General features: G+C 43.3%; 2 protein-coding genes across 2 annotated transcripts in view; one reads left to right on the forward strand and one right to left on the reverse strand.

The window, feature by feature from the left end:
- kcnh6a (potassium voltage-gated channel, subfamily H (eag-related), member 6a) overlaps window positions 1-5,309 on the forward strand; it is a gene marked incomplete at both ends in the record, with an annotated part of 28,743 nt that extends 23,434 nt beyond the window's left edge. The window contains 7 exons of the mRNA XM_079233686.1: window positions 691-943; window positions 1,664-1,857; window positions 2,592-2,691; window positions 2,783-3,070; window positions 3,813-3,996; window positions 4,566-4,764; window positions 5,028-5,309. Of these exons, the coding sequence (XP_079089812.1) occupies window positions 691-943; window positions 1,664-1,857; window positions 2,592-2,691; window positions 2,783-3,070; window positions 3,813-3,996; window positions 4,566-4,764; window positions 5,028-5,309 (1,500 nt within the window). The remainder of the gene's footprint in view (window positions 1-690; window positions 944-1,663; window positions 1,858-2,591; window positions 2,692-2,782; window positions 3,071-3,812; window positions 3,997-4,565; window positions 4,765-5,027) is intronic.
- A 4,931-nt stretch (window positions 5,310-10,240) lies between these two features.
- On the reverse strand, window positions 10,241-13,610 carry dcaf7 (ddb1 and cul4 associated factor 7). Its single transcript, XM_079233728.1, has 7 exons — window positions 13,368-13,610; window positions 12,981-13,139; window positions 12,405-12,516; window positions 12,190-12,308; window positions 11,885-12,094; window positions 11,552-11,669; window positions 10,241-11,406 (listed from the first exon to the last, which is right to left on the reverse strand). Exons 1-7 carry the CDS (start codon window positions 13,503-13,505, stop codon window positions 11,234-11,236), a joined length of 1,029 nt encoding a protein of 342 aa, XP_079089854.1. The 5' UTR covers window positions 13,506-13,610; the 3' UTR covers window positions 10,241-11,233.
- Between the last annotated feature and the right edge of the window lie 532 nt (window positions 13,611-14,142).

Below are 14,142 nucleotides of genomic sequence, written 5' to 3' on the forward strand. Positions count from 1 at the left end.
TTTCAGTCACATTTCAAAAAGCAATACAAAAACATTCTTGTTTGAAAAATTAGCTTGCGGAACAGTACGTGGAAGAATGATAATTAAATGAAGAATGCCATTTGCTTTTTGTTGAAGGAACTAGTTTAATGCTAACTTCACGGCTGACCTTCAAAAATACTTCATCTCAGCAGCACTCTATGACCCAGAAATAAACTTCTATCATAATAAATCATCATCATGTATCGTTCATACAACAGTACAACTATAGGGGGTATAGCTCAGTGGTAGAGCATTTGACTGCAGATCAAGAGGTCCCTAGTTCAAATCTGGGTGCCCCCTTTTTGTTCTTACTCACCAGGCTTGAACCAATGTGATTTTAGTGATGATGTGCGTCATATTGCCACTCCGCCTGCTCACAGCACTGGAGCATTACACGGGCAGAGCGCAGCATTAGTGCCTGCCAATTCAATGTGCGAACAGATAATCACCAGGAGCCACTGCCCTGTGCTCCCTGCCCGAATCAATCTGACACATTCTGCTCTTCTTCTCTCACCCCACAGATTCCTTATCATGTACCTTTCAGATTCATTTTACATTTTAGATTAAGTGGCTTTGTAGATACAGGACAAACATATACAGGAAAAAAATGCTAACATCATGGATAATTATTTCCAGTAGTTTCACCCGATGCCCTCTGTTGCCCTGCAGGTTTTAAAGGGTTTTCCTGAGTGTCTGCAGGCTGACATCTGTCTCCATTTGAACCGGACCTTGCTCCAGAACTGCAAAGCGTTTAAAGGTGCCAACAAAGGCTGCCTGCGGGCTCTGGCAATGCGATTCAAGACCACCCACGCTCCACCGGGTGACACCCTGGTCCACAGTGGGGACATTCTCACCGCCGTCTACTTCATTTCCAGAGGCTCAATAGAGATCCTCAGGGACGATGTGGTGGTCGCCATACTAGGTGAGCTGCAGGCTACAGTTACATTTCTGCTGACCTCCATCTCTGATTTTCATTATCAGTCACTCATTTAAATAATCAATAAATAACTTCACTTATACAATGTCAATAATATTGACCAATACCCATTACACATAGCCAAAGTCTCGAAATAGCAAAACATATTTACAGTGGAGAGTAACTGTAACCACAGCATGTTGCTTTTTTTGTCAAATGACTTCAATAAAACCCAAATATATATTGTTTCCTTTTATTCCCTTTTTGTGTCTGTTTTTAGTCCACTTTCTCGTATCTTTCTCTCGTCCTGACAAAGCCACATTCACAACTCACCCTACCCTTTACACCTCACACCACACAACACACATACACACATGTGTGCGTTCTCTGTGTGTTGTGTTGCCAGAGGTGTTTGGGCACAGCTCCACTTCCATTCCACAGTGGCATTGATCATCAATAGGCCCGCACACAGCAATCTAGGCTGCATAGGTCATTTCTTTTCCAGCAGTGATCATTCACTGGTTTTGAGCAGCAGTGCTGTTGAGGATCAGTGTCACTCTCGTGCTTTGTTTTTCATTCGTTTTGGATCAGATCCATCCATCAAAATGTTGTCAGTTAACTATTTCCACTATTATTTGCAATGGCGTTCTCACCTAGTCAAACATCTTTTGATTTACTCGTACTCTTTTCCAATGCTCTTCTTTCCTTTTGATGTGATTTCCCTAGGAAAGAACGACATCTTTGGTGAATCCATCAGTCTGTATGGGAGGCCAGGTAAATCCAGCGCAGACGTCAGGGCTTTGACCTACTGTGACCTTCACAAGATCCTGAGAGACGACCTGCTGGAAGTGCTGGACATGTACCCCGACTTCGCCGATATGTTCTGGAACAACTTGGAGATCACCTTCAACCTGAGAGATGTGAGTGCCACCAGAGGGCGATGTCACATGTAGAAATACCATCCTTACAGTGAATGCAGTCCGTTTGCATCATCTGTGTTTTTGTTTTTGCCTCAAGGTTGAAGAAAACATATTTTAACCGGTTCCATCATTTTATGAATTAACGACAACTTAAACAGGTACACTGTGGAGTTGACATTATACTCACACATGGTGTGAATGCATTTAACATTTCCCACTAAGATCGATGGCAAAATGAATTCCCTGCCTCATGAATCATTTGTAAAACCCCTTTTAAAAATGCCTTAAAATCTATCGGCTTGCGACCGTTTAAAAAAAAAATCCTCTTTTACTGGCATATCTCCCCGGTTTTATTGTAACTACCTCTGTGCACAGCATGCTCAGCAAGACATTGCTCGATAGCGCCACAAGTGGTCACAGACTCCACATGCTGCCTTAAAGTGGTGAAAGGAAAAAGACATCACTTGGTTGTACCTGCTTCCACTATTTATTCTCAGTTTTATATTGTATCCTAAACAACTTAAAACATGACTTTTGGTAACACATCTGCTGTGCATATATTGTTTATGTGCTGGTGTATTTTTCTTTTTCTTGCCTATCTTTTCCCTGGCTGCTTCAATATGGATTACTAGATTTATCATCCATAATGATGTAAGACAGTCCAATAATGTATATACCCTTTAAGTATGAGATCCGGTGTGTAGTTTTGATTTACTGAAGCTGATATGTATCAGGCAGATAGAATACAGCAGCCAACCCCGGGCAGGGACTCTGAATGTGGCTACCGCCGGACAAAGCATCGGAGAAGCTCCCTGCGGCGCCGAAACCGACCAGGTGAGTGACGGACAAGGCTGAACACATTTTCTGTTCTGACTAATCTCCATATTTTTCTTATACTGGCTGTCCTGTGACAATGTCTGTGCAGACGGCATGGACCGTGAAGACTCTTACCCCGATCAGTCCTGTCCAATGGCAAACCACCACCAGGGCATGATGGCAGAATCCCATTGGGAGGACCTCTGCAGCAGTGCTAGCATCTGTTCACAGTCTAGTGATGAGGAGATGAAGCCCATGGGACACAGCAAAGGGGAGCTGTACCTCACCAGAGGTGACACCAGAGACTACCCGCCAGCAGTGGTCAACCTCCTGCCTCATAGTGGACCCTCGGCTGGGATGGGGCCGCCTGTAGACCTCGGAGGACCACCATACTCAGGTAAAGACTACCTTCATCAGTCATGTCTGGGTAGTCTCTATTAGGCCCGATGGAGCCTTGAAACACTTTAGAGGGGAACCAAATCAATTTTTAATTCACAATTCCATATGTGTCATCTTTAGAGTTTTCACTTTCCCGGCCTAGTAAAGTTTACACAGCCATAGATTTCCGACACGTCTTTTTCTACTTTGAGGATGGCATCAGATTTTTTTTTTTTTTTTACATATGGCCAAATATCTTTTTAAATATCTGGGCGCCTCTTTTTTAATAGAGTGATGACATGTAAATGCCATTTGATGAGATTAAAATTTGAAAATAAAATGTTTTGGAAAAGTTAATATTGTTTTGCATGGAAAGATAATACATGTATTTTTGTCTTCTTTTTTTTAAAGTGACTGCAAGTATGTTATTTAATGTTAAAAGAGAAATATACTATGATTATTTATAATGTAAATAGACAGTGGATTAATGTTTGCTTGAGCAGAGAATGAAGTCTTCACCTTGCTTTGTGGACAGGCAGCACGTGCTTTTAGTGCATGTGAGTGCATGTGAGTGCATGTGGATTTCCCCCACTGGTCAGCAGCTGCTGCTCTGCACTGCTCTCACTGACAACTCCGCCCCAACAGTGTAAATAGACTTGTTTTCTTATTTTCTTATTTTGTCGACATGTTATATGATTTTTGATGAACAGAAAATATAGTGTTTTAAAAAATTAACTGAGGATCCTTCTTCTTCCTCACAGCCGCGGCCCCGATCAGCATGTCGGGCCTGTATGGCTACTGGCCCGACCGTAGAGCCAGCCAGTTCTCAGAGAGCCAGAGACGACAGTCGTCACTCAGAGCCAGTTTCCACCCTTCGGCCTGCGCTGAGCATCGGCCCAGCGAGCTGGAGTCCAGGCTGGAGCTGCTGCAGTCCCAGTTGAACCGGTGAGGTGTTGTCATGTTTTTGAGGGTGAAAAAGAGGGGGCATCCGGATTTGAACCGGGGACCTCTTGATCTGCAGTCAAATGCTCTACCACTGAGCTATACCCCCTGATGAGCATTGCTATGACCAGGTGTTAGTTTTTCCTTTGATCATTACGCAATAGCCAATATTTATTTTTACGTCATATTTATGTTCCTGGAGGCACCTCCCTTTCTTTCCTGCTGTGTTTGCGTATCAATTTCCAGCATGGTGTTAGTGTGTATTATAAGAGAGAAGGGGGAAGGGAAAGACAAATAAAGATAAGAAAAGGGTCAAAGGTGAGACGGAAATATTCTCTGTAACGTCAGCAATGTCGGTGCTTCCTGTAAACCGGTCATATTTGCATATGAGGGAGCGCGAGATGCTGTAGTAGAGAGATCAAGAGAGGAACCTAGTGGACGTTTTTGAAAAAGCAGATGAGAGGAAATGACTGAGAAAATGATGATGACGCATTCTATCCACCATCAAAACATTAACAGAAATGTAAGTTGGGTGTTTTCTGATCTATTTCTACTTTCTTCATCCTGCCAAGGCTGGAGACTCGTATGACAGCAGACATCAATGTGATCCTGCAGCTCCTCCAGAGGCAGATGGCTCCAGTGCCTCCGGCCTACAGCGCTGTGTCTCCTAGACCTCACCCCACTAACCTGTACAGCACAGGAGCACCCAAAATCCACACTGTCCCTCCAATCCAGCCCGTACAGATCGACAGCACGGCCTCACTCCTGCAGGTGTTGTGTACATACATACAGTTATAATGTTTGCTGCTCTGTTAGTGTTCATTCTTTAACAAACAATTCTTATTTGTAAATTAAAGGAATAGATATATACTCGCGCTTGGAACCGTAGCCATCACAAGCTCCGAGAGTGCACGTGTTTTTGCTCAACGTGCTGTTCGCTGCATTATTTTCCAAAACGCCAGAGGGCGTTCAAACAAAATGATCTGTATGAAAGTATAACCGGTAAACCGTCATATCCTTCTCTCTCTTTCCAGAGTCCAGACTCTGACTTCAACCACAAATCCAAGGACTCGCTGTCCAGTGGGATCCATCTTACTGTGGCCTCTGATGACACGGTGTCCATGTCGCCGGACGCCGACCCGCCACATCTGTCCTGTGTGGACCTCACCGCTCCTCAATTTTCAGGGTCCCAACAGCTTCCTGGACTGCTTTGTGTCAGCCAGCGCTACCCCTCCCTCCCTGAGCACCTGGAGACCCCCACAGAGAAGCAGGAGATCCAGAGGCATGTCTCTAACCCTGTCTTGCCTGGCAGCTAGAACACCAATTACCAACACCACACAAAAGCCTGGTCCTTTGGACGGGACAGCCATACGCTCCCCACTCTGTGACTTCCCTCTTCCTCGCTTCAAACCTCCTCTGTCCTGTTCAGATGCTGCTGTCGGGCGTGGGACTTGCCTTCCACGTCACTGAGGGTTCAGAGTGCCTCTTACGCACAGACAGTTTTGTGCTCCAGCGTTCTTTCACACCTGAGCTCCTGTGAAATGATGAGATTATTCCCGCCCAGCAGGGTGGGAAAATTGTGGAACACGAGTGGACAGTAAAGACAAACAACATATACATGCGTCATGCAGTCGCTGGATCCCAAACCAAGGTTTCTTTAAGGAGAGGTGAAGTGTCAAGGACTAGTGACATGTTTCACAAGTGAAGAATTATCTGCATTCACTTTGTATAAGAATTGCACATTTAGACTTGAGCTTAGAGAAATGTAATCATTTATTTGAAATTGAATTTATTTCCCTGATAGTAGAGATGTAGAGAATACATCTAGTAAATGTGATAAACTATGAGTGTTATAATTTAGTGTATGCCCAAACAAATATCAAAAGGTATACTGTAGCCGTCTGTCACCCTGAAGGATTCAAGGCAGTGTTTGAGAAAAGTCTCATTTTCATCTCATATTTCATGCGCCGACATTTAGACATGAATAAACAGACTTGTGATCATGAGAAGGTATTGCGACATACACAGCCAAGCAGAACATAAAAAGCCTCATAGTTTCTTGTACCTTTACACATAGCTCTTACAGGTTTGTTTTGACCATGACTGCTTTGCTTGGTTCCCCCCGTGTCTGTGTCTGTGCATCTGCTCTGCTTCGACTCTTCTTCATGGTTTCATAATGTACCTGATGTGTTTATCTGAAAGTGCCAACATTAGAGGGCATGCTCTCGACTTCTCTAGACTGCGATACGGAAACAGGTAAAAGGAAACTGCAGAAGTTTGCTTTGCATCAACTGAGCGATGTGAAGTGGACGCACAGAAAGGTTGCCTCAAGGCGTTCCAACCACAAGGTGAATGTATTGACTTTTTAAGCATTTATAATTCTGTATAATGTTTCTTGAAGCACAAATTCCTGTTATTTATCTTTTTTAGATTAAAGACACACCGCAGAGTTACAATGGGAGTTTTTTATTTTCCCAGATCACTAATATAATGAAAAAACTTTGTTTCTACTGTCATACACAGTGCAGATTGTTTCTTCTGCACAGTGTGCAACAGAAGAAACACAGTCTATACAAGTGCACACCACTACGATTCAACTGATGAGAGAATGTAAGTTATGGAGGACTTCTCTATGATGGTGGAAAGTACCATACAAACATTTACTCAATTACTGTACATGAGGACAATTCAGGACAAAAAGTGTGGAAATTTTATCCTACCTCAGATTTCTGCTACATTTCAGGTGGAAACATTGTTCTTCTTACCACAATATATTAAACCTATAATGGGCACCTACAATATGATGCTTTGTTTTATACAGTAACTTAAATGAAGAAAGTTTGTGAAGCCTGCCTGTCCAATCTTTCTATATTCCTCCATAAATGTGACCTAAAATATGATAAGATCTTCATTCAGGAGGATCCAGTCAAACAAATAGCACAAATACATATTCTTATTCATTTATTGATTGAGCAAAACTATCCAACATTAAATGTCTTTGAAGGAAAATGTATATGAACCTCTCAGGTTATCGTGATTGAAAAGGGATAATTGGAGTGAGGAGTTTTACTCAATGAGAATACGATCAATTCAATTAAATTTTTCAAATCAATTCAATTCAGTTTATTTTGTATTGCCCAAAATCACAAATACAAATTTGCCTAGGAGGGCTTTACAATTTGTACACATACGACATCCCTGTCCCGGGACCTCACATCGGATCCGGGAAAACTCCCCCAAATAAAGATAGTAAAAACCCTTTCTCAGGGAAAAAAGGGAAGAAACCTTCGGGAGAGCAACAGAGGAGGATCCCTCTCCCCGGATGGACAGAAGCAATAGATGTCATGTGTACAGAATGAACAACGTAACAGAGTTACAGCACATTCAATTAATATGACAGAAATTATTCATAGGCAGGACTGGCTCCAGCGCTATCAAAGAGGAAAGTCTTAAGTCTACTCTTAAATGAGGTGACCGTGTCTGCCACCCGGACTGAAAGTGGAAGCTGGTTTCACAGAAGAGGAGCTTGATAACTGAAGACTCTGGGAACCACAGGTAGCCCCGCATTCAGAGAACGCAGCTCTCTAGTGGGGTATTATACGGCATTATAAGCTTCTTAAGATATGATGGTGCATCACCAGTTAAGGCTTTGTAGGTAAGGAGAAGGATTTTAAATGTGATTCTCGATCTTACAGGAAGCCAGTGGAGAGCAGCTAATACAGGAGTAATGTGCTCTCTCTTCCGCGTCCTCATTAGTACACGAGCTGCAGCATTCTGGATCAACTGGAAAGACCCAAGAGACTTACCAGAGCAGCCTGATAATAAGGAGTTACAGTACTCCAGTCTTGAAGTAACAAATGCGTGGATCAACGTTTCAGCATCACTTTGAGACAAGATATGCCAGATTTTTTAAACGTTCCGTAGGTGAAAAAAGGCAGTCATTGAGATTTGTTTTACGATCCAAAGGACAGGTCCTGGTTAAAATAACTCTGAGATTCCTTACGGTGGTGGTGGATGCCAGAGCAATGCCATCCAGAGAAACCATAGCGTCAGATAATTTATTTCTGAGGTGTTCTGGGCCAAGTCAAATAAATTCAGTCCGAGTTGCAGGTCATCCAGGTTTTTATGTCATTAAGACACGCTTTAAGTTTAACGATCTGGTGGATTTAGAATAGAATACTTTATTGTCATTGTCACGAAAACAACGACCATAGAAAGATTCACATCACAAGTAGACAGATAAATAAGTGGATCATCATAAAGTGCATGTGCCATTGAATATTGTTCAGCAGTTAGTGCTAGTGCTAGTGTCCTCAGCTTTTTTTGGAGGGGTGGGGGGGGGGTTCTATACATTTGACAGCCTGTGGGTAAAAAACTGTTTTGTAGTCTGTTTGTGCGTGTTTTAATTGTCCTGTATCTCCTTCCAGATGGAAGCGTAGCAAACAGTGCATGTCCAGGGTGGGTGGGGTCTTTGGAGATACAGCTGGCTTTTTTACAGAGCCGGCCAGCGTATAGGTCACTGAGGGGGGCAATGTGGTCCCAAACACTCTTTCTGCCATCCTCACCACCCGCTGCAGATCCCTCCTGTCCTCCACTGTGCAGCTAGCAAACCACACAGTGCAGCAGTAGGTCAGGAGGCTCTCAATGGTCGCCCAATAGAAGTTTATCAGCAGGTGTTGAGGAAGGTGAGTCTGCTTCAGCTTCCTGAGGAAGTAGAGCCTCTGCTGGGCCTTCCCCACCTGATGGGAGATGTTTTTGGACCAGGTGAGGTCTGATGAAATGTGGACTCCGAGGTATGTGAAGCAGTCCACCCTCTCCACCTCCTCTCCACGGAGGGCAGCGTGCTCCACCCGCCTTGCTCTCCTGAAGTCTATTATCATTTCTTTTGTTTTGGTTGTGTTTAAGTCCAGGTTGTTATGTGAACACCATTGTGTCAGATGTTGGATATCCTCCCTGTAGGCTGTCTCGTTGTTGTTGGTTATCAGTCCTACTACAGCAGTGCTGTCTGCAAATTTGACCATGGTGTTAGTGGGGTGAATAGCTGTGCAGTCATATGTGAAGAGGGAATAGAGAAAAGAACTGAAGATGCACCCCTGTGGTGTTCCAGTGCTCAGGGTCAGAGTGGTTGAGGTGTGGTCCCCCATCCGGACACAATGGCATCTGTTTCTGAGGAAGTCCAGCACCCATTTGCTCAGTGAACTGCCCAAGCCCAAGTTGCTCAATTTGTGAACCAGTTTGTGTGAATCATTGTGCTAAAAGCAGAACTGAAATCAACAAACAGCATCCTTACATATGTGTTATTGTGATCCAGGTGTGTAAAGGCTGCGTGAATAGCTGTTGTGATTGCATCATCTGTTGATCTGTAGATTTCATCTAACTTGATCGATAGATATAGTTGAGTATCATCGGCATAGCAATGAAAGTCATCGAAGGCTTCATCGTTTACATATACAAACTGAGATCGATCTGATAAATAGGACTTAAACCAGCTTAGTGCGGTTACTGTTTTGTTTTACAATTTTCATGTACTTGTCCTTTACTTGAGAAAATCCAGTTTCTACTATTTTATATTACTACAATTCAGATGACGATATTATACTTTTTAGTCCACTTTTCAGATTATGATTCTACATTAAAAGATTAAGATTATTATTTTATGAAATACAATTCACTGTTAACAATTAAGCGAGTAGTTCCCACATCTTTTTGGATGTCTGCGAGTTGTTGGCAGTTAACCAAAAATAGATTTCCCCTCAATCAACTGTATGAGGCCTAAAGAGGTCAAATCCTCCAATATGTTTCAGTATTTTGAAAGTATTTCTTTCACTAGTGGAAATTAAGTATATATTTTAAAGCGAGCACCGTTTGTATTATAGCAGAAACTGAGAAATAAAACATAAAGGATTATCATTTGCAAAAAAATGTGGATGTAGAAATTAGAATTGATCCGCATCCGGTCTATGAAGGACGCATGCGTGCACTCTCACATCACCGAAGTACTTATTTGCGCTATGCAAACACAACAGGCGAGAGGAGTTTCCAAAGTATTACATGTTACACCTTTTACAAATAACCATGTGGGGGTATAGCTCAGTGGTAGAGCATTTGACTGCAGATCAAGAGGTCCCCGGTTCAAATCCGGATGCCCCCTCTTTAATCACATTCTTTGCCATTATTCTGTGGCAAAGCAGCAATACTGCTAATATAATAATGCGTATTAATAAACAAGAACTGGCTTCTGTAAACCATAAACCAATTTAGCAACTTCACAGAGCAATACAGGATGTTTGTTCCTGGGATATGGAGGAATACAATTTATCAGAGCAAATTCAATAATAAACTTTATGAAAAAGCTACAACATGAACACTTGTCTTACCAACTTCTCTAGTTGATATATTCATATGTATGTACATTGCTGCCTTGTAATGGCATGCTACAAGGAGATTAACCCTTTAATTATTGGGAAACAACAAAAAGAGAGGCGGACTCAGTCAGGAAGTTGTTCCACAACTCTAAACACAAAAGAAAATGCAGCTTTCAAAGCACAATCTTCAACAAATAAAGAAGAGAATAAGTGGGGAGTTCAAAGGGCTGGACGACGCTGCTGCGGTAGGTTAGTGATTGATGCTGTACCTGGCGGCCTCACAGCGTCGCCAGCCAAACTAAAACGCATCAGAACACGAATCCCTCTCAGGTTATCTGACAATTTGTAAAACTGGACAAATACCCGTTTGAAAAATCGTACAGGGGTAAACAAGACCATCGTAGACTGACTTTTGAATCATCAACAATATGGTACGAGTCCACAAGAAGGCTCCCACATATTCCCAGAGAGGTCATTTTCAGCAGTTTGTATCAACCTTTACAACTCAAAAGGATGAAGCACACGACTTCGAAACCCTTCATGAGAACCTCACAGCTGGCTGAAATGAAACCAAGAAGTATAAAAAAATAAATAAATCAGGTTTTCATAGACAGCTGCTCGGATTTCAAAACTTCTGACCGCTACCGTGTGAACGAAATAAATAAGAGCTTAATATGTTTAATAGAAGAACAACGGAGTAGGGACAGAATGTAAACAGGTTATTGTGGGGTAGGTGTGCGATACTCCAAACACGTTCAGAAAGTTCACACGTGACCTCATCCTCGTCTTGAAAGCAGTGGGACAAAGACTAAAAAACCAAGTCCAAAATCTCAAACAAGAAGGAGCTTCTCTTCTTCACACAAGTGTTCGTGGTTTTAGACACGCAGGATCTCCAAGCAGTTGTTGTAGCAGATGGCGATCCAGTCGGGCTGCGTCGACGCCCACTGCACATTGTTGATCTCCCCTTCAGCGGTGTAGGCCAGGATGGGATCCTCAATGGCTCGTGGCATCTGCTGGATGTCCCAGATTAGAGCCTGGTGGTCGTCGGCTAAGGAAACAAGACACGCAAAGAGGACATTAAAAGAGCTATTTCAGGCCTGGACAGCAGGAAAATGCAGGTAAAGTTAAGCCTTAAGGTCCCTTTACAATACTATACACCCCTACTATATCCCACAATGTGTAGAGGCCTTTACCCGCAGTGCAAATGTGACATGACGAGTGGGGGGCCCAGGCGATGCCGTTGACACAAGCGCGATGGTTGTTCAGCCGAGCCACTGGAGTGCACGGCACACGTACGTCCAGGATGACCACCTATCAAATAAATAATCAATGTTACGTGTCAATAATCACATATTGCATGTTTTTGTTATGCTTATGGATCTAGAAAGGGTTCATGCCAGTCAGAAAAGAAAGAAAAACTTTTCTGAATTAATAAGAAAAAAGCTTACCAATGTTTCTCTCCAACACAGAAGCGTTGGAGAGAAACATGGCTACCGACAGGCTGAGAGAATCTACAGCAGACTGACCTCCATGCCGTCCATGGCCATTGTAGCCAAGTAGTTGGGGTCCTGCTTGTTCCAGCAAAGGCGGAGCAGCGGGTGGTGCTGGGGGTCTTCGTAGATGATGGTACTGTGCTCCAAGTGCCGGAGGTCAAACATGCGGACGGACCCATCGGCCCCCACGGAGGCGAACATATCTCTGCCACCTCCTGCACGGCTGAACGCGATGTCATACACCTGCACAGACACATGAGGACATTGATTTAAATATTACCTGAGGCTGTGTACACACAGGGCTTCATTTTACCGCATAGACACCCACACACACGCACCTCTTTGTCATGAGCAATCAGCTGGGTCTTCACATGCCCAGACACCAGATTAACGCGTCCCAACACCTGGCCGGTCTCCAACCCCCAGATAGTGCAGGTGGTGTCAATGCTTGAAGTACCTGCAGGACGAACAAACATCTTCACTTTCCAAATGAAAGAGCAATACAGATGAATGTATATCACGCTGATTATTTACAACATCGTGGATTCCTTACCCAGCAGGTTAGGATCGACTTCGTTCCAGTCAAAGGACGTGAGGGGAGCACAGAAGTCCGAGTTCTTGTTGTTGTTCAGCAAACATTCAAGACGCGTTTCTGTGTCGCTGACCTGCGCCACAAACCCAAAAGAATTTGGCAGTGAGGAGACTTCTCCAAACAACCACTATGTTCAACCCACACAGCATGGGCGCGTTTGTGTTTAGACTACAGAGAAGGACTAATGAGATTGAGAAGGATTAAGTGACAGCTACAGACAGTATTTTGAAAGTGCAGTCACAGACTGGCCAGACACTTCTGAAGGTGGTTCACTGATGAATGTTCAACATTATATGGACTAATATGTATATTTTGGATTCATGAATTTCCATGTATTGATATGCAACTGCAGCACAATAATTCCCCTCAGATAAATAAAGTTGTATCTCATCTACGGCCCAGAGAAATAACATCAGGCTTTGGCTGCACGCAGAATACTTGTTAGTAGATACCAAATTCATTGTTGGTTTTGACCTCTTCGTGGAACTTGATAAACATACTTAAACACAAACAGATATACATCACCAAACAGCCTACCCTCCAGATGCGCAGGTAGTCCCCGCTGGTGGCCAGCAGGTCCGGGTACACCCCCTTGGAGTCTGGGATCCACATGATCTTGGTCGTGGGGTAAGGGTGGTCAAACGTGTTCCTGCACAAGAACTCTGAGCTCTCCTCCTCCAGACCCACCAGCTGGACCTGAGCAGGGATCAAACACACAGGGGCAGCTGAACGACTGCTGACATGACAGCGAGGGATAGTTACTGCGGGATGGAGCTATGGCAGACGCACACAAGTCCTCGTGTTGTTGCTGTGGAACAACAACAACAACACCTTGTGAGTGCATGCCGTGGTGCTGCGCAGGACCCCTATAGCTTTCAGCGTTAGCCCGCTGACGTTAAGCTGACGGATATGGCCGCTACGCACCTTGTTGTTGTACTCCTCCACGAAGCTCCCCAGCGCCAGGCGGAAGCGTTTGTCCGGGCGGACGCTCCAGTTCATGGCGTACACCGTCCATGGCGCCTCGTATTTGTATATTTCTTTTCTCTTGCCGTGGAGCGACATCCTCCCCGAACCGCGCAGCTGTTGTTAGCTAACAACGCTAGCGAGATAAGTGGTCGTGCGAGCCAGCGGCCACGCGTTACGTCAACGTGCCGTCACGGATACCAGCCGGTGGGGTGGCGACGACCATCTGATTAGATCAGTCTGGTTTTGGGAGCCAGATTCCTCACCACTTCACTTAACAAAGAGTAGCGTTTCTTGTCATGACCTAAAGCGCTGTCAAGTCCAACACAACCCATTTGACTTCTGGTTTTGATTTTCAAAATAAAAGCGGAAAGAAGGGAGGAAATGTTCCAATGGTGTGTGTGTGTGGTGTATTATATATACATTAAATACGAAAATATTATTATATATATATTTATATATATACGGATTTTTGTGATTGACAGCTGATTTTATATATAAATATGTATATATATATATATATATATATATATATATATATATATATATATATATATGTGTTATTGAATATGACTCTCTGCTATTTTATTGTATTGTATATATTGAGTCCATACTTAATATTTGTACGTCTCCTATATAACTTTGCTTGCTGCTGCCACAAGTATCTATCTATCTATCTATCTATCTATCTATCTATCTATCTATATATATATATATATATATATATATATATATA

This window comes from Taurulus bubalis, assembly GCF_910589615.1.
Source record: "Taurulus bubalis genome assembly, chromosome: 17".
In the NCBI taxonomy this organism is placed as follows: domain Eukaryota; kingdom Metazoa; phylum Chordata; class Actinopteri; order Perciformes; family Cottidae; genus Taurulus; species Taurulus bubalis.